The sequence below is a fragment of the Dendropsophus ebraccatus genome, chromosome 4 (assembly GCF_027789765.1).
Source record: "Dendropsophus ebraccatus isolate aDenEbr1 chromosome 4, aDenEbr1.pat, whole genome shotgun sequence".
Lineage (NCBI taxonomy): Eukaryota > Metazoa > Chordata > Amphibia > Anura > Hylidae > Dendropsophus > Dendropsophus ebraccatus.
The window spans coordinates 40,014,469-40,038,542 of NC_091457.1; the positions used below are offsets into that span (position 1 = coordinate 40,014,469).

General features: G+C 41.4%; 1 protein-coding gene across 1 annotated transcript in view; it reads right to left on the bottom strand.

The window, feature by feature from the left end:
• Positions 1–1,503: 1,503 nt before the first annotated feature.
• Positions 1,504–24,074, bottom strand: part of LOC138789264 (mucin-2-like) — a 198,815-nt gene continuing 176,244 nt past the window's right edge. The window contains exons 34-43 of the mRNA XM_069967868.1: positions 23,368–23,496; positions 23,178–23,279; positions 19,718–19,837; positions 16,522–16,620; positions 14,506–14,631; positions 10,557–10,655; positions 8,125–8,253; positions 7,112–7,157; positions 4,670–4,778; positions 1,504–2,441 (exon numbers count right to left, since the gene is read on the bottom strand). Coding sequence (XP_069823969.1) covers positions 2,291–2,441; positions 4,670–4,778; positions 7,112–7,157; positions 8,125–8,253; positions 10,557–10,655; positions 14,506–14,631; positions 16,522–16,620; positions 19,718–19,837; positions 23,178–23,279; positions 23,368–23,496 — 1,110 coding nt within the window. The 3' untranslated portion in view covers positions 1,504–2,290. The remainder of the gene's footprint in view (positions 2,442–4,669; positions 4,779–7,111; positions 7,158–8,124; positions 8,254–10,556; positions 10,656–14,505; positions 14,632–16,521; positions 16,621–19,717; positions 19,838–23,177; positions 23,280–23,367; positions 23,497–24,074) is intronic.

Here is a 24,074-nt window from a genome sequence, read left to right on the forward strand (position 1 = left end):
GGGGACAGAATGACTGCACTGTACTGAAGGGAGGATGGATGTGGCCATGTATCACAAGATTTTGGCTAACAACCTCCTTACCTCAGTAAGAGCATTGAAGATGAGTTGTGGTAGTTCTATAAGAAGCATTTCAAGGTCCTAGGGCTGAAACTCAATGTTGCCCAAAACATGAAAGAGGATCTGTATGGATCCAAAACATCATCTGAAGAGGATCTGTATAGAGAAGTGTGACAAAATCCCTGCTGCAGCGTGTGCGATCTTGATCAAGAACTACAGGAAACGTCTGACCTCTGTAATTGCAAACAAAGGTTTCTGTAGCAAATATTAACCCCTTCGGGGCTGTGGACACAACTGTATGTCCCTTTTTCCGGTGCGTTCCCACATAGGGATATAAAGTTACATCCTGGGGTGAAACAAGCAGAGGAGCTGCACCTCTGCCATCCTGCAGTGGGTTCCGAATGTCAGTGATAGCCAGTGACTTGATGCAATTCTGAGTACCAGAGCCGTGCTCCGATGCTGACAGTTAACCCTATAGATGCTGCGATGATTGCGATCGCAGCGTCTATAGTGCAGAACAGAGGGAAGATTCTCCCTCCGTTTACCATAGGGGCAGTGTGGGGTGATCTCATAGCCTTAATGGTTGCTATGAGCTATGGTGGCTCATCAGACTCAACTCTAAGGCTGATCAGCTTTGCCTATGACAGGCACTTAACATTGAAATGCTGATCTGCATTGCAATGTAAACTGATTGTCATCAGGCAATCAGAAAGTGAAGTCCCCATATCATCTCAGCAGCAGAAGTGCAGTGCTTGGTGTAACTGCTGTTATTCTGCTGTCTCTTTCTACTCACATAGCACCTTGCAGAACAATTGTATAAGTAACCTTGTCTTCCTCCACATACCATCTATAGTACTGTCATCCCCCAGCACAGTGCAGCCTGTTCCATATAGGACACTTTCACAAGCACTATGGGGAAGATTTATCAAACTGGTGTAAAGCCGAATTGTCTTAGTTGCACCTAGCAACCACATTCCACTTTTCATTCCTCACAGACACTTTGAAAAATGAAAGGTGGAATCTGATTGGCTGCTAGGGGCAATTGAGACAATTTTACTTTACACCAGTTTGATAAATCTCCCCCTATGTCTGAAAGTAGTAAGTGCTGTGATGTGACTTGCTGTATGTATGCAAGTATGTAGTAAGTGTGTGTGTGTATGCGCGTGCGTGCGTGTGTGTGTGAGTACGCACTACTGGCAGGCTGGTCTCGCCCCCTGAAATGGAGAGAGTGACAATCTGTCCCTTTTTTTTTTGCATAAAAATTAGGAACAATGCAAATGTGGGCTCTCTATTATGTCTGCTTTGTAATACAGTAACAGCTATAAAAAGTAGTGTACAATGCATGCAAGATTATTCATACAAATTTCAAGACTCAAGTTTAGCAGCAGTCAGTTTTATTAAGTACTTAAAAAGCAACATTGGAAAGTAGACAGTTTATTGAACAAAATCAAATGAGCAATAATTTTAGGACTGTTAATTTGTATACAACTTAGTTACTGATTTATCCCTCTAGTTAAAATGTAAGCAAAGTGAAATTTCATACGATTCACATGCCGAAAAGTCCACTGTATAGCTTCTACTGGTCACTAGAAGTTATTTGGGATGTCATTTAGCGTAAAACATGAATTTACAGACACATATAATAGGAATTTGAAGTTAACATTGCATGAAAAATAAATTACTGATTATTCTGTATTTAACTTTTTGAGTTCTTATCTGGATGTGCCTTAAGCTTCAGGGCCCAGGTGTGACCTCAACATCTAGTTCCCCTTCAGTAGTGTTCACATGTTTTGGGTTTGATTTAGATAATAATTTATGTCTTTGTTGTCTCTGTATTTTAACAAACCTGTTTACATTTAAAAAAAAAAAAACACACCATGGCCATTAATGATTGCTTTATCAGAGACACCATCGTGAATGATGACTTGTCTCTTACTTGATTTAATGATATATGTGCAGGAATACATTTGATGGGTTTGGTCAGGTTATACTAATAGGACTACTGTGGGTTGTATGGCTATGTTCACACAACTTGCAGTATCATGGCAGTACTGCTGTTCTACTCTAGCGTTAATGACGCAGTACCACAACAGTACTGCAATGTGTGAACGTTAATATTTTTGCTACTTGGATTGTATAAGTGATCATGTTTACGATTGCAATGCTATTGGACAAATCTTAATGTGTGAAAATGAACAGAAATGACTTACAAAGTAGATGCTAGTATACAGAACTATTGACAGATATTGATGCTACATCCACAGCTTTCAACATAGTCATATTGGAAAGGAATAGTAGTTCCAGTTTTACATGTTAATCTTGCTGTTTCTTTTCTTGATCTGAGATTTTTGCAGCATGTACATTGTGGTTCCACACTATTTTTCCTATGGGCAAAAACAATCATGTTAGTTAGCAATTAAAACATTTCATCCATTCCTCCTGCGACTCTCAAAGACGGTATTCCTTTCCATTATTAACCCACACCCTCCATCTATTCTTCTTTACAGTTTCTCTTGCAATTTTTTTTTCTTACTTTTCTTTTTCCCTCCCTTCTGATTTGTTTTAATCATCCATAATTATAGCTGAAAACAAACATTATGTGAACATAGCCTCTCATGTGGGGAACACAAATGAGGAAAGTCTTGAAACTTATTTTTAGAGTTGGTCTTATTTTCGTAGAAACACTATATGCCCCTACACCATAGCCCCATTTTATATGGTCGTATACTGTAAGTTCCCCTGTAGTTAGGCCAACATTCTGTATACCTTCCTCCCCCCTCTGTAGTTCTTTCCCCATTCTTTATATATATCTCCCCCTTCTGTTGTTCCTCTATACTGTATACATCCAATGCAGATAGCCATCATACTTTGAACCCCCCCTTTATATTTGGCCCATGTACCCTTTGTCCCCCATATTTAATGTCCCCTATTGTGCATTTTCTTACCACTCCTGCCTCCCTGTAGCTTGTGTTAAGCAGGTTGGGGCGGAGCAGTCTGGCAGTCATTGGCTAATGCTCAGCCACCCAGCATCAAGCATCTGGTCACCTGACTTTAACTAGGGCTTATTTTTGGAGTAGGGCTTGTATTTCCAGCCTACTCCAATAAGCCGACGAAATGAAACTAGGTCTTATTTTCGGGGTAGATCTTATTTTTCGGAAAGACATGGTAGAAGCAGGTTGCGAACTGCAGCTTTTAAATTTAGGGTACCACTAAAACACCTTAAAGTAACACTGCCACCCCTCTCTGTATGAGGACGTCTCTACACAGCTGTAAAGCCTAAATAATGAAGTTTTTATACATTACTTTATAAAAATCGCTGGAATTTGTTGGCACTATACAAATAAATTAAAATAAATCATAGATTTCTTAGTGCTTGGTCCAGTGAAAAATGCTTTTTAACATTGGTGGTTCGTGTCACCTAAGCGGGGCTTCACAGACGCAGCACCACTTGGCCCCATCCACATAGGCGCCATAGGCCCCACCTCCATGACCTCATCAGTGTCAAGGCCCGGCCCCCTAGGCGGCCATAGGGATGGGCCTAGAAGGGGTGGGGCTTAGACCTCTAGGTCAACCTATTGCAATGGCTGCAGAGGGGGCGGGGCCTAGATGCCGATGTTGCTGTGGGGACGGGACCAACCACGCCGATGTTGGAGAGGAGCGTGGGTGGGGCTCAGGGGGCACAATCCACAACGATAAAAAAGCATTTTTCACTAGACCAAGCCCTAAGAAATTTAAAGTATAAAGTAGGGTATGAAAACTGCAGAATTTAGGCTTTACAATTGTGTAAAGAAGTCCTTATCCAGAAACGGGGTAACAGTATCACTTTAAATACTTCTATTTCACTGAGACAGCTTTTAATACCTTAAATTTATATAGATTCAGATTTTTTTTTTTTTTTTTAAGTTTCTTAAGAAAGTTAACTTATTGGAAAAGTTCTTAAACTACTGTGTTTCTGATATAAGACAGGGTCTTATATTATTATTTTTTTTCCTCAGAAAGAAGGGTTAGGGCTTATTTTCCTAGAAACTCTGTATGCCCCTACACTTAACTCCACTTTTTACAGTAGTTAGCCACCATACTGTTTTGTTAGGCTCCTATACTATAAGTTCCCCTGCAGTTAGGCCCCATACTGTATACCTTTCTCCCCTCTCTGTGGTTCCCCCCGCATACTGTATACACCCCCCCTTCTGCAGTAAGGCCCCCATATACTGTATACCTCCCTCCCCCCTCTGTAGTTGCTTAATAGTGTTGCAGCTTCTATGGCCTTTCAGAAAAGTTGTGTTTATTCTTAAGGGACTGTGAGATTGCACACAGGGGGACTTTATTTTACTAGGTATTTGACAGCTAAATAAAATTGATTGCACCTGAACTTTTGAGGGGCTTCATAGCCCTAAAGGGGTAAATACATATGCATGTTTCAATTTTTCAATTTTTTTCTATGTAATTTTTTTTTTTTAATATTCAGCAACTTAGGCTGTTTTGTGCAGATGCATAACACACAACCCAAATTAAACACAGGTTGTAGAATAACAAAGTAGGTGGAAAGCCGAGAGGGTAATACTTTCACAAGCCGCTATCTGATGCAGGAACATGTTTCCTTTAAAATACTTACGGTGTAGGACTTGTGCAGACTCCAGTACAGTGTGGAATGGTTACATTCAGTGAACAATCCCCACTTACAAGAGTTGTATTGCGAAGGTCAAGTCTGCAATTCCTTGGAGCTAAAAGAAGAAATATTAATCAGCTACATGTACAAGGCGCAAGTTCAATAATTGCAAAGGCTATGGAAACTTTTGTACTGTATATATTTTTTGTTAATGTTCTGAACTTTGAACTGCAGTAAAAACACGTTTTTTAAAACAATATTTCTTAATAAGACATAACAAAGCAACATTTGCAAAAACAGAGAGGCTGCAGAAAAATAATTGCAATTTTTTTTATTTATTTTTTTTACACCAAAATAAGTACTGTATTACACAGTGTCCTTAGCTTTTAAAGGGGTATTCTAATGTCAGGGAAAATGCTGCAAAGCATACAGTATGGTATTGCTTGTGTCAGAAATCTCTACCTCAACACTTTTGATAGTTCCCCTCCCAAAGCTATGGTTTCATTTTACATTTTTTTAGGGTATGTTATTAGCAGACCTGAATTCTAATTATTATTTTTTTTTAGGGCATGTGCAAATATATTGTATATACTGTGGATTTTAAGTTGTAGTTTATATGCTTAAGATTTTATGGTGTATAAAGTTATACACATAAAGAGATTAACACAACATAAAATCCTTGTGTATATTATAATAATAGATATTATTATATTCTCATTCAGTTGAATATAACTAATTTTTGAGTTGCAGAAATGTCAACCCCAAAGGAAATCGTCTCACCTCTTAGAGTTGTGCAAGGGTAGGCACAACTCTACTGTAGGCTCCAACTCTACAGCAGTTATCTGTTCCTTGTTCTCCTGGCATATGAAGCTCGGGTACAGACTAGCATACTTTTGAATGACCAGGAGATGGTTGTGAAAAAAGAACTGACCCAAAAAGAGCGCTGGTAGAATCAAAATACCAATGAAAGTTGATTAAAACTACTATGCAACACATTTTGATCCATGGATCTTGGATCTTCAGCAGGCACTTTGGATTCTGCAAGCGCTCTTTTTGACTCTGGCTCAGTCATAGCCATGTCCTACTTGTTAAGAAATATGTCTGCAACAAGTCTTCAACAAATCTGACATGTGTTAATGGCCTTACAGTCTGCAACCAGCTGTTGTATTCATTTCCTATCTGCTCCTCTGCCTGTTGCCTTGTTCAGCATGTGGCAGCATGGTATTAACACATCTCATTTTTATTTTTCTCCATACAAATATGTGTGTATGGCAGGGCTGACTGGTCAAAGGTGGTTACATCACCCAGAGGGCAGGGCTTGAACTTAAGAGACAAGATCCAGCCCAGCCTCCTGAGACAGCAGACAATGTATCTAAAAACCATATTGCAATATTTCAAAAATGACTGTCATACCTGAATACATGCCTTTTTTTTTTTTAAATAAATGTTGCTGGGGCTGCTTTGAAAATAAAAATGCATACTCACCTACCTTGGTCCCCCAGGGTTAAACACTCTTTTTCCTTCCAAGACAGACTCCTCTTGTCTGTGATGGCCCACTCAGTAACTAAAACAGGACACATTTGCGCCCAATGATTGCCTAAGTGGACCATTAATGCCTAGATGAGTAGGGAGAAGAGCGACCCCAGGAACATATAGAAAATATATATCCAGAATACCCGTTTAAGGACTTTATATATAAAGGACACAGAAAAAGCTGTTGATTGGTCATATAATTTGTTGGCATTTAATTTTAAAGTTTTACTAGCATTTCAGTAAACTTCTCACATTTTGTAGAGGCATGTCAACAGTTTTAATAACAGTTTTAATTAGTTGGGGTCTGGGGGTTCAGATCTCCACCTATTGCTGAAAAACTAAGGAGAAGCACTCAGCGGAGTACTTTTCTCCCCATCTCCCCTATGGATTTCTCCCCATCTCCCCTATGGATTTCTCCCCATCTCCCCTATGGATTTCATCTCTTACAGTGAGCAGAGAAGCACTCAGCTAAGTGCTTCAGCTAAAATTTTCTAGTAATTGGTGGGGGTCTGAAGACCCAGAACCCTGGCTCAAAACATTTAACATGCTGGATACTAGGACTAATTGTGGTTATTTGTAGTATATCAGCCGCTATTTTGAGCGTCAGGTATAGAATAGTCTGTAAGTGGTTATTGTATGTCTGCCATACCGTCTGTATATAATCCTTCTATATATTGCTTATAATCTTTTTATTCATTTATTTAATAAAATTGGATTGTATCTTAATTGGTCCCGAATGTATCTGAACCTTTTGCTTAAGAGTTAGCAGAACACAGGCCTCTACAACATGTCAAAGTTTTTTGAAATTATAGCAAGAATTTAATAGACCTGATGTTATGTCTACTTTGACTGGAAAACTGACATTATAATTATTGGTTTTATGTTGTTCCTTCTCTTCTTTGAAGGTAATCTTACCTTTGCATTTTGAACAGCACCCATCCGCACTAACTTCAATAGAACCCTGTTAAAAAAAAAACAAAACAAAAAAAAAAAAAACATTGAATGAATTAATGAATAAAATAATAAGTGGAAAAAAAATAAAGATTAAAAGAGGGAAAGGTCTGCACATGAGATACTTGGCCATTGCCAGAATTATTAACATATTAGCGTTAATAATCTCACTGGATTGACATAGCAAAAACCAACAGGTTAGACCTTTTACTTGGTGTCTTGTAAGAGGAGTTAAACTGGAATGCTTCAACCTCTGTTAACAGTGGCACGCAACTATGAGTGCTCCAGGTTATATTTCATTTATATTTCTGCATTGCATTTATATTTCTTTTAGCTGCTGTTGTAATTAACCATCAGCTCTTCAATATACTGTATATATATATATATATATATATATATATATATATATATACTTACTAAGCTTTTATGATGCAGTAATCTGTGCTGCACTGTATTCTGGGACATATTATATTGCAGTACCAGCCAGATGAACTTTTTAATTGGGATACGGGTGCAATGAATAGTGGCTGCACAAAACTAACTTGTCAGTTTTTGGTGCGGCCGCAAGGAATCACGTAGCATACACTCCGGTCGGGATTCCATAGAAGTCAATGCAATGTATTTATTCAATTAATAACGGCGGATGTTGCAGTCTGCAGCAATGGCCGTTATTAATTGAATAAATACGTTGTGGGAACTTAGCCTAAAACTGCAGAATACATTATTAGCAGCCAAACATTTCTAAATCTCTAAAGTTTATTGACAAATGTGCACCAAAATGATAAATACCACAAAAAATACAAACCATACAATGCCAATGTCAAACACCCAGAAATCAATAGTAAATTCAACCCTCTGTGCGATCATTAAGTGGGAAAATTTGTCATACTCACACACAACCAGAATCACTGGGTACTCTATCATTGAAGTGCTCAATGCATTTCTAATGTTTAATTCCTTCAGGATGTATGACTTACGGATTCACAGTCTTCCTGTTTCACAGCTTCACAGGTCTTATTGTTTGCAACAGAATAAAACAATCCACTGACTTGGATACATCCATAAGATATACATTTGTTATTCTTTGGAGACCATGATTCCCCTGCCTTATAAAGAATAGATTAAAACAAGTATAAATGACTTATAATGCTTACATGCAATAAAAATATCAGATTGCTATATTGCTATACATACAGTGGTCTTTCCTGAGCCACTGTAACATGAAACCACACTCAGCATATAATGATGCCTTTCTATGATGTTAGGTATTTTATGTGATGACTAGTAGGACTTCTCTATAGTATAGTGTAGTATTAAGGCCATATTAGACGGACCGATTATCTGCCGAACCAGGCTGATATCGCTTTGTGTAATAAAGGTAATGAATAGTGAGGAGCTAACCATTGGTCGTTGTCTTTAAGCACATTATTAAATCATCAGCCGCCATCTGGACATTGCTACATGTAATCGGTAGCATGGCAGACAGCTGATGACAAGGGTATATAAAATATTATTAAAGTATATACTTACCTATCCTGGTGTCCCCTTGGCTTCTTCTTGCTCTCTGCAGCTGCTGCTGTTTGATAGGTCTCTGAAGTAACAGGTCACTCATCCAATTATTGGCCGCTGCACTGTCCCGTCTCAGTCAGTTATTGGCTGAATGGCCCGTCACTGAAGAGACCGCTACGGAAGCTCCAGCAGCGGCTGTGGTCAGCGGGGAAAAGGCAGCAGGACACCAGGGAGCGTGGAGAGGTGAGTATAATACTTTTTTGAGCGGTGTCTAGCAGATCGTCGCTTGCTTCCAATGATTATAGGACCGTGTAATATGGTCTTACATCTCCTGTACTACTCTCTATCTGTGCCAGGATTAGTTGCTCCTTTGTATACCAGATGAGGGCTGCTCTTTATTTTTAGTGCACACTGTGTGTGCTGTTTGAGAAACTAAAGAAGCTCCTGTCCTCAACATAAAATACATAAGATATTGCATTATTTGTATTTTTTTTTTATATTTTTTTTTAATCCTCATTTTTATATTTTGTAATAAAAAACTAGCATGGGTCTTGAGCTATATAGTTTCTTGCTAACAACTAGATTTTAAAAGTAAATAATTTAATGTAAAATAATGTAAATGGCACAGATATACAGTATATCCAATTTGAAAAAGGTTTCTGTTTTAGGGTGCGTTCACACGTACTGGATCCACAGCAGATTTGATGGTGCAGATTTGATGCTATGTTTAGTTATTTAGATCAAATCTGCTGTGGATCTGCTGCACATACGCTGTGGATCCACAGCAGAAAATCCGCTGCGATACGGTGTCTGTGAAGCTACCCTTACAGTACTTATATCCTTACAGCACTTCATCTTAACATGTACCCTATGTTAAAACCTATACATGAGCTTGTAACTCATAATTAGAGGTGAGCGAATTTACAGTAATAATGAAGCAAATTGCTTTGTTATATCTGCAATCTGCTTATCTGCCGGCTGCCTTTTAACTCACCGTTGCTCCTTCCCGGGTGCCTGGAAAAGCTGGAATCAGAACTTGAAAACTTCTCCCAGTTTCCCAGAACTGGATCCAGTTTCCAGGCACCCGGGGAGTTAAAAGGCAGCCGGCAGATAAGCAAATTTTCTTCATTACTACTGTAAATTTGCTCCTCTACTCATCTATAATAAAAAGCATTGTCCCATTAGGACAGCTGTTGGAAAGCTACAATCCCGAATGAAGTTGGCTCTCAAGGTGGTTCTACAAAAATAACCCTTTAATTATTATATAGAACTGTATATCTGGAGGTATATATATATATATATATATATATATATATATATATATATATATATATATATATCTGTATATTACAATTTGTAACATTCATAAAGATAGACAGTTTTCTCTGGGGTATGACACATTGTACCTCTGAAGGTTCTCCATCTCCGCATTAAGACAACCGAATAGTACATATACTGTATACTACATTTCTCCTGCAGGGGATTATGCTGTAGAAGTGTGTGGCTACCTACAGATCTCCGGAGGGTTCAACAGTTGGAGGGGCAGCAGTCAGCTGATCGTTTAGGTATATGATATATGATTGTCTAGTTTGGACAATAATTGTAACTCAATGGCAATGGCATACACAGTACAGAGTAATATACATTATAGTCACACTAGCTGTGATAATGCTATCGCTACAGTTATTGTTGTAATTTTGGAAAGTTGGGACTGTAGCGGACATTTGGAGCTATAATATAATCTTGTGCTTGAGGTGTAAAAGTCAGAAAGAAAATTCTCAGAGCAGTGCTTAGTGCATGTTTTCTTAGATCCCCTTGACTGATCTTACAGTAACATTCACTATGGACAGGTAATCTGTGAATGATAATCATTGACAGAATCTTTAAGCTTTCCACCTACCTTCAAAGTTGTATTTTCTCCACTCGGCGCTATAATATAGCATCCTGTTGGTATACATTGACCACAGCACTCTGTACTGGAAACATTAAACTTCTCATTCTGTAGTTAAGACAGATAAAGTCCAGGAGTTTAGGTAGGTCATATTGATGTTGAATTAAATATATATCATCAATTGACATTTTCAAAGGGATTTGAAGCTTAATGTCAATAAAGATCAATGATTGCAAAGTACCAAGTTCATATCGTGGTAAATACTTGAAATCAAAGTATTTTTGGAGTGATACCTTTATTGGCCAACAAAAAACTGTTAGAGCTGTGAGCTTTCGGGATTCACAAGATCCCTTTGTCAGACAAGTTCACAAATGAATGACTTACAGAAACAGCACATCATTTTAGGGATGTTACAAACAAGAAGGGGGAGACATCTGTGAATGGGGGGGGGGGGGGGTATATACATCACATAGATAAGCCATGGCAATAAAAAAGACTTGTAAATTAAAGCTTATTTGGAAGTCCAGGATTGTTGGTCAGTTAAGTCTTATCTGTGGAGTGTAGTGGGTCATAAATCCAGATGCCAGGTTTAATCCATGTGTTAATGACTGGAATGTTTTTATCAATTTGAATTCCCACACTTTTCTCTCTCTGTCACTCTGGAAGTGACCTTTGAGGACCATAACCTTTAAATCTGTTATTCCATGGTCCAGTCCTGAGAAATGTTGGCCAACAGGGGTGATGAGACTTCTTTTTATTGTATGTCTATGTAAGTTCATTCTAGTTTGTAGTTTCTGTTTTGTTTCCCCAATGTAAATCCCTGTGGGGCATCATGTACACTTTATTATGTATTGGACATCATGACATTGGAGGATGTACATGAGAAAGCATTGGTGATTGTGTAGTCCCGCTGTGTATTGGGGATGCGGATTGTGGTAGTTTGCAATATGTGGGGACATGTGCTGCATTTTCTGTTATTGCAAGGGAAGGTGCCGGTCTCTGTTGTTGATGTCAGAGCGCTCTTTACAAGGAGGTTTCTTAAATTCGGGGGTTGTTTGAATGAAAGAAGAGGTAATTCTTGGAAAATCTCCTTCAGTCTGTTGGCCAATAAAGGTATCACTCCTAAAATACTTTGATTTCAAGTATTTACCACGATATGGATTTTTCTGGCTAACACGGTACCATACTATACATTTTTTTTTAATAAAGTACCAAGTTAAATCATGTTATGCAAATGGCTCATTACAAAAGGGAGCTTTAATACAACAAGGGCAACAAACACTAAGGCCCTTTTCACACATCCGCTAATGGTGTCTGACTTGCAGACCCAGAAATGCAGACAGTATAATGGCCCATTCATTTCTATGGCCCCATACTGACACCCGTACATGTTACGGGTCCATATTGGGGCCTATCCGTGGACAGAACTACAGATGTGTAAATGTGGTCAGCTGGGATGAGTAAGGAGTAGAGATGAGCGAACCTGCCGAGGTTCGGGTTCGTATGAACCTGAACTCTTGGCATCTGATTCCCGCTATCTGCACCCTTCGTGAAGAGGGTGGATACAGCCGGAGGACAGCCTGGAAAACTGGGATACAGCCATAGCCATAGGCTGTATCCACCCTCTTCACGGAGCAGGCAGACAGAGAGAATCAGACGCCCAGAGTTCAGGTTCATACGAACCCGAACCTCGGCAGGTTCGCTCATCTCTAGTAAGGAGGCATTCACACTGAACAAAACAGGCAGAGATTCCAAGCTGAACTGGCACTGTGGACTCTGCTCGGAATCCTGCCTGCCTCAATGTCTCGATGCATTCTCTTTGGCATCTCCGCTCTCCCCTCAAAGGATTGACACGTCAGTTCCTTGAGCAGGGGCATGCGAGCAGTCACATTGAGACAGTGAGGCAGGCTGGATTCCGAGCGGAGTCCGCAGCGCGAATTCCGCTGAGAATTTACACCTATTTTGCTCAGTGTGAATGGACCCTAAGAAGTAAAAGTTATCTCCCAATAACTACTTTTTTTTTTTGCATGTAATGACACCAGGACTCTTTTGGAAGACAGCAATGGACATCATTTATTACCAACTGCACAAATGTACCAGCAGCTTGGGGTGGCATATGGAGGGGCACAAATCTACCTAAAAGGGGTTAAAAACACTGAAACCTCTTTGAGATGACTCCCAAAAATTGCACAAAAAGTGGTCATGGGGGTGGGGGGTGGGGTCTTCTTGAGCAAGATGGCCAATATGCTAAATATATGGTGGGAACCCAAAATCACAAAAAATGTGGCCTGGTAAAGAGGGTGTTTTTCTCATAGAGGTGGTCTTTTGGGGAAGTTTCACTGTAGTTGTCTGGGTTGTGAGAAGATGTGACAGTAGTGAAATTGTTCTTTTTAGCAGAGGTGAGTGCAGACTTGAAAGTGAAGCCTACTTGTTGTCTATTGAGTGAGTTTCTTTACAATGCTGCTCTGTAGCCCTGGAAGCTTTCCTCATCTTATTTGTGTTAATCTTTTTCTACAGCTACTGAGGCCTGAAGAGTAGGGTGGGTTATGTCACAAAGAAATGTTTGAAAAATGCATACATAGTTTTTTATTGGCTTAACTATGACAAAAGTGTATCTTTGTGGAATGTGTGTGATATGTAAAGTATGTATAGCTTTTGACATGTCAGAGAGACATATGTCAAAAGTTTTTATCGGTGAGGGTCCCTGACCTTGACCAATCGGTAGAACAAGTGAGGAGACGACCACTATATATCTCTCACATGTTTTTTTTTTTCTTTAAAGGGGTACTCCAGCGGGGGGGGCACTTTTTTGCTGGGACCGGGGAGGAGGTGGCCGAGGGAAAAGACGTCCACCCACCTCCCCGGTTCCAGCGGCGGGTCCCGCATCTCCGCGCTCCGGTGCCCGGCCGCTTCCGGGTGTCTGACGCGGGCCCGAGACGTGCCGTCTCAGGTCCGCTCATCCACTCAGTGAAGGAGGCGGGATCCGTCTCGGGCCGCGTCAGACACCCGGGGAGGTGAGTGGATGTCTTTTCCCTCGGCCACCTCCTCCCCAGTCCCAGCAAAAAAGTGCCCCCCCCCCCTGCTGGAGTACCCCTTTAATGACAGAGACCATTTAAAAAGGGATGGTGATTTTTGCGATTATCAAATATAAAAATAACAGCAGTATCTAGTTGCTGATTTAGATTAGAATTAGATTAGATTAGAAGTGTTCAGTTGGTACATAACTTTAGAAAATAATTTTCTAAGGTCAAAACTGAGGTCACCTTGCCATGGAGGGTGCTACACACTATCTGATCAAATAGTAAGCTAACAATCTCAGTTTTTCAATAGCACTATTGCAATGAAAAAATGTCTTATGCATATATCTTAGTATCTGCAGTGCAATACAGTAGTTTTCTGTGTTTTCTTCTGTATTTCAGCTATGCAGCATGTCTGTATGGCAGGTCAAAAGTTTTATCAAAAGTAATAGTAGTTTTCTTTCAAATCAACCAGAAAGTGCCAAAGATTTGTAATTTACTTATAAAAAAAAAAAAAAAATCTAAAATCTTCCAGTACTTATCAGCTACTGTATGTCCTAAAGGAAGGGGTGTATTCTACCCAGTCTAGACAGTGGGAGATGTTTTCTATGGGGATTTGTTGCTGCACTGGACAGTTCCTGACATGGACAGAGATGGCAGCATAGAGCACTGTGTCAGACTGGAGAGAATACACCACTTCCTGAAGGACATACATCAGCTGATAAGTACAGGAAGGCTTGAGATTTTTTTTAATAGAAGTAAATTACAAATCTCTGGCACTTTCTGCCACCAGTTGATTTGAAAGAAAAAGATTTTTGGTGAACAACTCCCTTTGTTGATTCCCTTTTTCTTCCCTTTTATATTGCAAAATCACTCTACTTTAATGGTAACATAATATATTAAAACTCAATTTTAATAACTTAATTTATAATTTTACATACCGCTTGGCAATCCTTAACACTCTGGTATTTACATATCTTCTTTTGCACTTCGGTAATAGTCCTATTATTTACTTTCTTACAGTTATAGGAGGTACAAGGATCAGGATCAACAGCAGTCTGTCCAGGCTTAAAAAAAAGAAATAGAAAAAGTAATTATTGCTAAACCAATCTGTTTATTAATATTCCATTTAGAAATCTACGCGTAAGCAGATTTTCTAGATTATCAAATGCATTTACTGTTAATTATATTATAGATAACACCTAAAAACACCTGGCACTATAATCTCCAGGTAGTTTGTCCAGAAAACCACATTAAAGAAAAATCTCTTAAAACAAAAAAAGTAAAATTACCAAAGTAATATTCAGAAGCAGAAAATCTGCCTAAAGAGGTTGTTTGAGGAGTAGAAAAGGTCTTCCCTCTTCAGTCCCCCAGCACTCACCTCCTCTCTATCTCACTACCTATCACCAAAAACACAGCTTGTCATCTGCAGTTCAAACTATGGAGTATTTTTTATATTAGAAATAAATTTCTCCTTTTAATGTTAAATAATTCAAAATAATGTTATCAGCTTAGTTATCAGTAGTGATAACTCCATATACAGTAGCAAAGCCAGGTAAGTGACCTCCCATGGCAATTCTAGCCCAGTGTCCTTATGTAGCAGAGCTACTGTAGTACAGTGCTGTGATATACAAAGTCACTAAACAGGACCCTTATACAGATCCAATAGAGTAACCTTTAGGTAGAGCTAGTACGACACATGCCTAGATCCCATGCAGTAGCCTTATACAGAACCAGAACATGCCCCCTGTACAGAGTACTGTGCCTCCTATACAGAGCCAGAAGAGGTGCTACCAATACAGTGTCAGTTCAGTACCCAGTTATGTATATATTAAAGTGTGTACTTAAAGGGGTTATCTGGGATAAGAAAAAAAACACAGCTACTTACAAAAAAAGCACCACTCCTGTCCTGTGGTTTTGTGTGGTATTACAATTCTGCTCCACTTACATCAGTGAAACTAAGCTAAAAAAAAACACTCAAACTGATGACAAGGGTGGTGCTGTTTCTGGAAGTGAAGGCCCTATTCCACCAACAGATCTGACGACAGATTATCTGCCAAAGATTTGAAGCCAAACCCAGGAGTGGATTTGAAAAGAGGAGAAATCCAGTCTTTCCTTTATGACATGTTCTCTGTTTATAGTCTGTTCCTGGGTTTGGCTTCAAATCTTTGGCAGATAATCTGTCGTCAGATCTGTTGGTGGAATAGGGCCTTTAGTGTCCATGTTTTTCTAAGCCTGGATAACCCTATTAAGCAATATGGTGCGCATAGAGTGTATAGATCCGGTACAGTGCCCCCACCCCCAATACAATACCAATGCAGAGCAATACAGTTCCTGTGATATCCAGTTATTTATTTTCCAGCACTTTGTAGCAGGAACTAGGTGATCATATATAACTTATTCCTGGGTTAATGGGTATACAGTATTTTCAAAGCACTGGTGCTTTATATAGATACGCCATTTTCTGTACCAATACTGTAGTATCATATTGGAAATACCCAATATCATTCTTAATAAGTACCTCATATTAGTCTAGAGTACCTAGTCCATTCACTCAACAGTACTTACTCTCCCAGTTTCCTACTATTCAGGAAGATGCGTATCTTAGAACAGGACCATCTATTGGCTACTTTTGGAAAGTAAGCTTAAGGATTTTCTGTTTCTATTATACTGGATGGACAGATTTTATGTTGCTGTACGCTTTTCATGCATCTATGTTTTTTCCAGGTGTATAGTCTTGGTCTGGTAGGCAGGGCCATAAAGTTGGTGTTGTTGTCAAGACTCCGAGTGGCTTAAAGCACTACCACCAGCTTCTCCCTAGCATGGTCTCTTTCAATCAGCTTTATTTTTCTCTCACTGAACTCTCTATCTAGGGTATTTCACTTTTCATCATTGACAAGTTAATAATACCAACTATGAATATTTTATAATTGTAGGTGCTTATTGGAAAAACATACCTGCAAAGTGATATTTGTTCCCGTAGATAGAGAAACCACGCATGTCTTTTGGACGCATCTTCCACAGCATTCATTGACAGCAACTTCATAGGTTTCACCCTAAATTAAAGAAAGTACTTTTATTTTGATAACCGACTACACCCTTAAATAGGCAATATAGAAATGGAAAAAGATTTTAGATCTTCAAAATTATCAGACCTGCTTGTTATTATTTTTTTCCCCATTTCTTTCAGATTTACAAATCAGTAAAACTCCAAAATTCTCATGTCTGAACTAGGTCTGGGCATATCCAGCTACATGGGCATACTTGGCTAGGGGAATATCCAGCTACATGGGCATACCTGGCTAGGGGAATATCCAGCTACATGGGCATACCTGGCAAGGGGAATATCCAGCTACAGGGGCATACCTGGCTAGGGGAATATTCAGCTAAAGGGGCATACCTGGCTAGGGGCATATCCAGCTACAGGAGCATACCTGGCTAGGGGAATATCCAGCTAAAGGGGCATACCTGGCTAGGGGCATATCCAGCTACAGGAGCATACCTGGCTAGGGGAATATCCAGCTACATGGGCATACCTGGCTAGGGGCATATCCAGCTACAGGAGCATACCTGGCTAGTGGCATATCCAGCTACAGGGGCATACCTGGCTAGGGAAATATCTAGCTATAAGGGCATACTTAGCTAGAGGTATATCAAGCTGCAGGGGCATACTTGGCTAGGGGCATACCAAGCTACAGGGGCATACCTGGCTAGGGGCATATCCAGCTACAGGGGCATACCTGGTTAGGGGAATATCCAGCTACAGGGGCATACCTGGCTAGGGGAATATCCAGCTACAGGGGCATACCTGGCTAGGGGAATATCCAGCTACAGGGGCATACCTGGCTAGGGGAATATCCAGCTACAGGGGCATACCTGGCTAGGGGAATATCCAGCTACAGGGGCATACCTGGCTAGGGGAATATCCAGCTACAGGGGCATACCTGGCTAGGGGAATATCCAGCTACAGGAGCATACCTGGCTAGGGAAATATCCAGCTACATGGGCATACCTCGCTAGGGGCATATCCAGCTACAGGAGCATACCTGGCTAGGGGAATATCCAGCTACAGGGGCATACCGGGCTAGGGAAATATCTAGCTATAAGGGCATACTTAGCTAGAGGTATATCAAGCTACAGGGGAATACCGGGCTAGGGGCATATCCAGCTACAGGGGCATACCTGGCTAGGGGCATATCCAGCTACAGGGGCATACCTGGCTAGGGGCATATCCAGCTACAGGGGCATACCTGGCTAGGGGCATATCCAGCTGCAGGGGAATACTTGGCTAGAGTCATATTAGGCTGCAGGGGCGTACCTGGCTAGGGGCATATCCAGCTACAGGGGCATACTTGGCTAAAGGCATATCAGGCTGCAGGGGCATACCTGGCTAGGGGCATATCCAGCTGCAGGGGCATACCTGGCTAGGGGCATATACAGCTACAGGGGCATACTTGGCTAGGGGAACATCCAGCTACAGGGGAATACTTAGCTAGAGGCATATCCAGCTGCAGATGCGTACCTCGCTATGGGCATACCCAGCTACAGGGGCATACTTGGCTAGAGGCATATCAGGCTGCAGGGGCATACCTGGCTAGGGGCATATCCAGCTGCAGGGGCATGCTTGGCTAGGGGCATATCTGGCTGCATGGGGCATACCTAGCCAGGGGCAAAGCAGGCTGCGAGGGACATACTTGGCACCAACAGACATTTGACAGCAGGGGGCATACCTAACAGAAAGTGGTATATTAAACCACACATCTGGATGCAGGGGGCATACGTGGCTGCAAAACACATACCTGGCTACATTGGGCATTTCTGTCTTAAGGTGGCATATCTGGTTACAGGAAGCAATGCATTTAGCTACAAGGTGGACATTATTACTGGCCACAGGGGGAGTTATCATTGAGGAGAGGGCAATGTTAATGGCTACAGGGGGCATTGTTACTGGGGAATGGAAATGTATTTTTAGATAAGAGGGCATTATTATTGGCTACGGGTAGCATTATTAATTCACATTGCTTAAAGAGGTATTCCCCTCAGCTAAAATGGGGGTTATGCATCCCCCCCCCCCCCCAAAGACTAACAACTCCTTCTATACTTGTTATTACCTTTTTAGTCTCCTTCTCCCAGTACTGAGCTGCTGCTTTCTGCTGGGCACAGAAAAAAGTGTGTGAGGTGTTCTCTCCGTGTTCCCTTCCTCCCCCCTACCTTCTGAGACAGCTCATGTAAACACATATAAACAGTGTCCCTGACTGGCTGTATCTGTACTCTGTAATGCCAAGAGGTCATCAGCAACTTGACCTCAGATTAACCCTCCCAGCATTGCAGAGTGCAGAAATATCAACACTGTTTACATGTGTTTACATGAGCAGTCTCGGAAGGTAGGAGGAAGGATGAGGAGATGGAATGAACAGCTCATATACAGTTTTCTATGTCTTCAGCAGAAAGCAGCAAGCTCAGAACTGAGGAAGGGAGACTGAAAAGATAATAAATATGGAATGAATTGTTAATCTTTAGAAGGGGGAATGATTCCACATATATTTAACCCCTTAAGCATTATTACTGGGTCCTACAGATCAGTCATATTGTTATTGGGTAATCTGATCTGGGAATCAACTGCTGTATACAGAGCCTATGGCAGCAGATCTTGACCTTATTAAGGAAAAAGTTTAAATTGATCACATCCTTGTGGGTACTCGGCATGGAAAGGTTGAAAAACACTGCCCTAGGGCACTACTAAGCCAAACCATGATTATATTTACTTCACTGATCTGTCAATTGGCACTTGATTGCTTCAGCCTTCTGGAGACAGGCTGAAGGCATGCAGCCACGGGAAGCCTCAAAGAGACCCCTAAACCACAAATGAGGTATGTTTAGGCCATTTTAATTGCATTATCAGTTTTGACAGCGGCATCTAAATGGCTCAATAGCTAGCACGGATGATCACTTCATATCGGCTATTAGCAGCGCCCCTGGCAGCTGTCAACAGCTGGGGGCTGCCATAAATAGCCAGGACGTATTGATAGTCCTGAGACTGCTGTATGCTATGTGAACAGCACCAGGACGAGTATAGTCTTGCCGTTTGTTCAACCGATTGAATGAAACCAGCTTAACCAGCATAATGATTATGACCTTTTTCTAGCAACTTACAGGTCCACAGCTGCGGCTACTTGGGCAATTTTCTTTTGTTGCAACCGTGAGAAATTGTTCACTTATTTTTAAACAGTTATATGTTATGCACTTGTCATCACTTTTCAGCGAGTCACCTTCCTTTAAAGAGAAAGGAAAAAAAGATTATCTTATATAGTTGGGTTGCTATCAGTTCAAATTAACATTAAAGCCCCTATTACACAGGGCTATTACACGCGCCAACATTGAGCAGGTGAGTGCAGGGGGGCACTTGCAGCTGCAGGGGGGCACATAGGAGCAATGGCAGCAGGTTGTTACTATCTGCATCGTTCCTCTTTCAAAATGTTAAAAGACAATGATCAGCCGACATCATGCATCTCAGCTGATCGTTGTCTTCTATGGCACATAACGATTATCGGCCATAACAGCTGATATTGGCCAAATAACTGCTTTATGTAGTAGGGCCCTTACATTACCACCTTGAGGTGTGTGCCTAATTGGGCCTACATAATATAAAGCAGAACTACCTCAGGCCATGTTCCCACAGCGCGAGACCATCTGGGTCACGGAACGGCCGTGTCAGAAAAGATCATCCAGGCTGGTACTGCAGTATCGGTGGGATGATCTTCACTGCTGCTGAATTCAGATGCGGGCACATAAGTGTGCGCCCGCATCCGAATTCCCCGCTGCACACAATGAAGTGTGCGGCTCCATTGTGTGCAGTGACCGTTTTGGCCGCAGAGAACTGACATGTCAGTTTTCTTGCGGTGCTGCTAGGGATCCCGGCCGGAGTGTATACAATGTGTATACACTCTGGCCGGGATTCCCTCAGCTGCAGCACAAATTAAGTTCCGTAGTAATCACGGCTGTTGTTGAAAATCGATTTTCAATAACGGCCGTGATTACTACGGAACTTACGTTCTGTGAACACAGCCTAAAGGTGCATAACAGAGGCTCTCTAACTGTACCTACTGTGGCACCTTGCTTATGCAGGGCCAAGAGACCTCAACCTGTGGAGCCTGAGAAATCTGGGCATCCAATTACTCCTGATGGTGTACATACAGTTGAGAGCCTGTGGATGCAGAAGTGGCAACCAATATGTTGGAAGATACCCCCTCTGGTTCTGGGGAATGACTGCCTCAAAAGAGGTGAGATGGTGCCTGTTCACATGTGGACTCTTTTGGAAGTAGGAGGGACTGGCGGACTGGCTTCTTGAAAGAAGGGATGGCTTCTGCTCCTGGCAACGGTGTCAAACACAGACCCTCAAGCATGTCAAGCAGGGCCTGGGCAGGCTGTTTTGGATCTTCCTCCTACACTTCAGGTTTTGCTGATGATGAATGAGGTACCTGAGGCAACACACCTGGCCAGGTGATTGCAGAAGCCACTACCCACCTGGCCCCCACATAGGGGTGTGCTCCACCTGCTCACTGGGTTTAAGATTGTGCATGTAGTCCAGGACTTAGTCCCTCTTAACAGAGTGGTGACAATGGCCACGCTGGATACTTTACAAAGCTGTATCCTCTAACTTTATCAAATTCCTGGACGACAGTTTGTCTCTGTTCAGGACACTGTTCTCCCAAGTTCGGACATTCCAAATATCTTTGCACTGCCCCTCCTGCTGTTTCTTTTCCCTGAACCAGCGCCTGAGGTAGACTGGAGGGAGTAGGTTCCACCACATAAAGGGGTGTCCGGTCTGTCTGATAGTGTTCTGGGCCTAAGCGTGGCTCCAAATTCCCTGTCTGGGTCAACTACTGAGCCTGGAAATAAACTTATGCCACTAAGGGTACCTAGGGGGCTAAGACAAGATGGTCTCTCTGGGACTACTAGACTCCAGCCACTTATCTTAGTTTCTGTGCCCAATATGAGCCCTTAGTATCATGATGGTGGTTTGCCTGGAACTGTCTCCTCACCCCTAGCCTCTCTGTAGCTCGGTGGTGGTGATGAAGGCATCACTTGCCATGACTCTGTCTCCTCTCTAGGCCACCCCATAAGCACTCTTGGATGGCCGGACTCCAGGCAAGCATCTCTCTCAGGAGCTTCTGCACCACACTGCCAACCCGTCATCATATTTTCCTTTACTGTACTTTTACTTTCATGCAGGGGCAGAGACGCAGCTCCCCTGAGAAGGAAACACAGGGACATAGATGCACCTTTCTATTGGTGTTCAGCAGGCTTTTCTGGTGCCAGTTTTGATGTGTTTTGTGAGTGTAGGGGGGGGGGGAGGGTTTATACTGCAAAATGGCAAGAATTAATGCTCTAAACAGACACTTCTTCCAGTAAAATCAATTTGACATTTTTTACATTTAGTTGTTTTAGTGAAGTTCGTTTAAAGAGTCACTGTCGTTATAACTTATATATCTAAATCAACAGATGATGTGAGCAATTTACATTCTTTATTCTTTTATTTTAGTTATTATGCTTTATAAAAAGCTATACTTACTTATAATCAAGGTCTCCTCAAGGCAGTTTTTTAGTCTTGTGCTAATTGAAGATCAAAGGTAGGAATTCCCGGCCACTACTGATTGTCACGGCTCAATGTATCTGTCAATCAAATGACCTCCTTCTTTGTGAGCAAGCAGATAAGCAGGACTTCCTGCGTTTAGTCTCTTTTTTTCAACCAGTGCAAAACTGAAAAACTGCCTTCAGGAGACTGGACCTGAATACAAGTAAGTATAGCTTTGCTTTACAGCATGATATTTCATACAGAATAATTTATGTAAATTGCAAATGTGCTTTATATCACATCTACTCTTGATTTAGGTTTTGAAAGTTATAACGACAGTGACACTTTGAGGTTCCGTTCAAATGAACCTGAAGTTTACGACAAGATTCACCGAACCTGCTGAATTGAACTTTTGGAAGGTTTGCTCATCTCTAGTGACCGGAATCAGAGGTACCTGATGCCAATCAATTAACCCCCTTGATCTGGATGCCAATCAATTTTCGTGGCAGCCAGGGGAATTCATGGGATCTCTGTGGCTGTCATATTAGACAACTCTTTACACGGGGAGTAGTGGAGAGTAGAGGCGTACAAAACATTACATTGAGACACTGAGGTAGACGGGATTCTGAGCGGAGTCCGCGGCAGGTAAATGGGCCCTTAATATTAATGTTAATTAGGGATGGTCCGAATCTGCTGAGGTTCAGGTTCGTATGAACCCGAACGCTCGGCATCAGATTCCCGCTTTCTGCCCGCTCGTGCAGCGGGTGGATACAGCGGTAGGACCGCCTGGAAAACTGGGATACAGCCATAACCATAGGCTGTATCCCAGTTTTCCAGGCGGTCCTCCCGCTGTATCCACCCTCTCCACGGAGCGGGCGGACAACGGGAATCATTTTTGAGGGTTCGGATTCGTACGAACCCGACCCGAACCAGGTTCGGACCATCCCTAATGTTAATGATAGGTAGGGGGGAACCAGTTTAACTTTTTTGTTCCCATTTTTTTTAAAACATTAATATTATAATGTAATTTTAACATACCTTCAGCAGTTTAATGTCTCCAGTTGGTATAATAACAACACAAGATTTTTGGACACACTGTCCGCAGCACTGGTCAGCAGTAGGTGGCACATACTCTTCACCCTAAATGTATTTTATTGTATACTGTTAATAATTGAACCAATGAATATAAGCATTTTTACAGAATACTGTAGGTTAATTTATTACTTACAGATTTACAGTTCCTTGAGCTGTTAAATTGGCAGGTCGCTTTTGTTGCAAGTGTAACAAGTTGTCCCGCTGACTTCAAACATGTGTAAGATGTACAGATATCATTGGGGAAAGAAATAGATTTACCTTCCTAAAACCAGAAAGAATAGATTGTTAAGACTGACCTACTGTATTTTACTGGCTGTATTGGCAATGGAAATTGGTGGACTGCAAGTTCCACTCTATGCTGTACTGTTCTGCTTAGTACTTTATCTGGCAAGTTTAAATAATTATATTTCCTTTATTTTATAGAAAACATTGCTGCTTTGGCCAACACAGTGATGCTGCTTCCTGCTTAAGTCAGTGGTAGGAGACAGAAGGGGGGAGAGTTGGGGTAAGAGACATGGCTAAACCTTTTTTTGGGGTGGAGCATATTCATGCGGGTCCATATGACCAAGCAGCTTATGAAAGAGCATGGGTCTGGAATTTTCTCAGAGTTATGGAACTGTACCATTTCCTTGGGTCATGGAGTTGTGCCACTTCCAGATGGTATCTATAAAAAACTAAAATATTGGGACATCTATTTCTTAATCCATAGCCATTAATATGAAGTGGATCCCTACTTGCAGTTATAGCGGTTTCCACTTTTTCTGAGGTGTCTTTGGGCTTTTTCCCATTCATCCAGTCAAACAATAATGCAGGCCCATCTGAAAATCTCTTTTAGTTCAT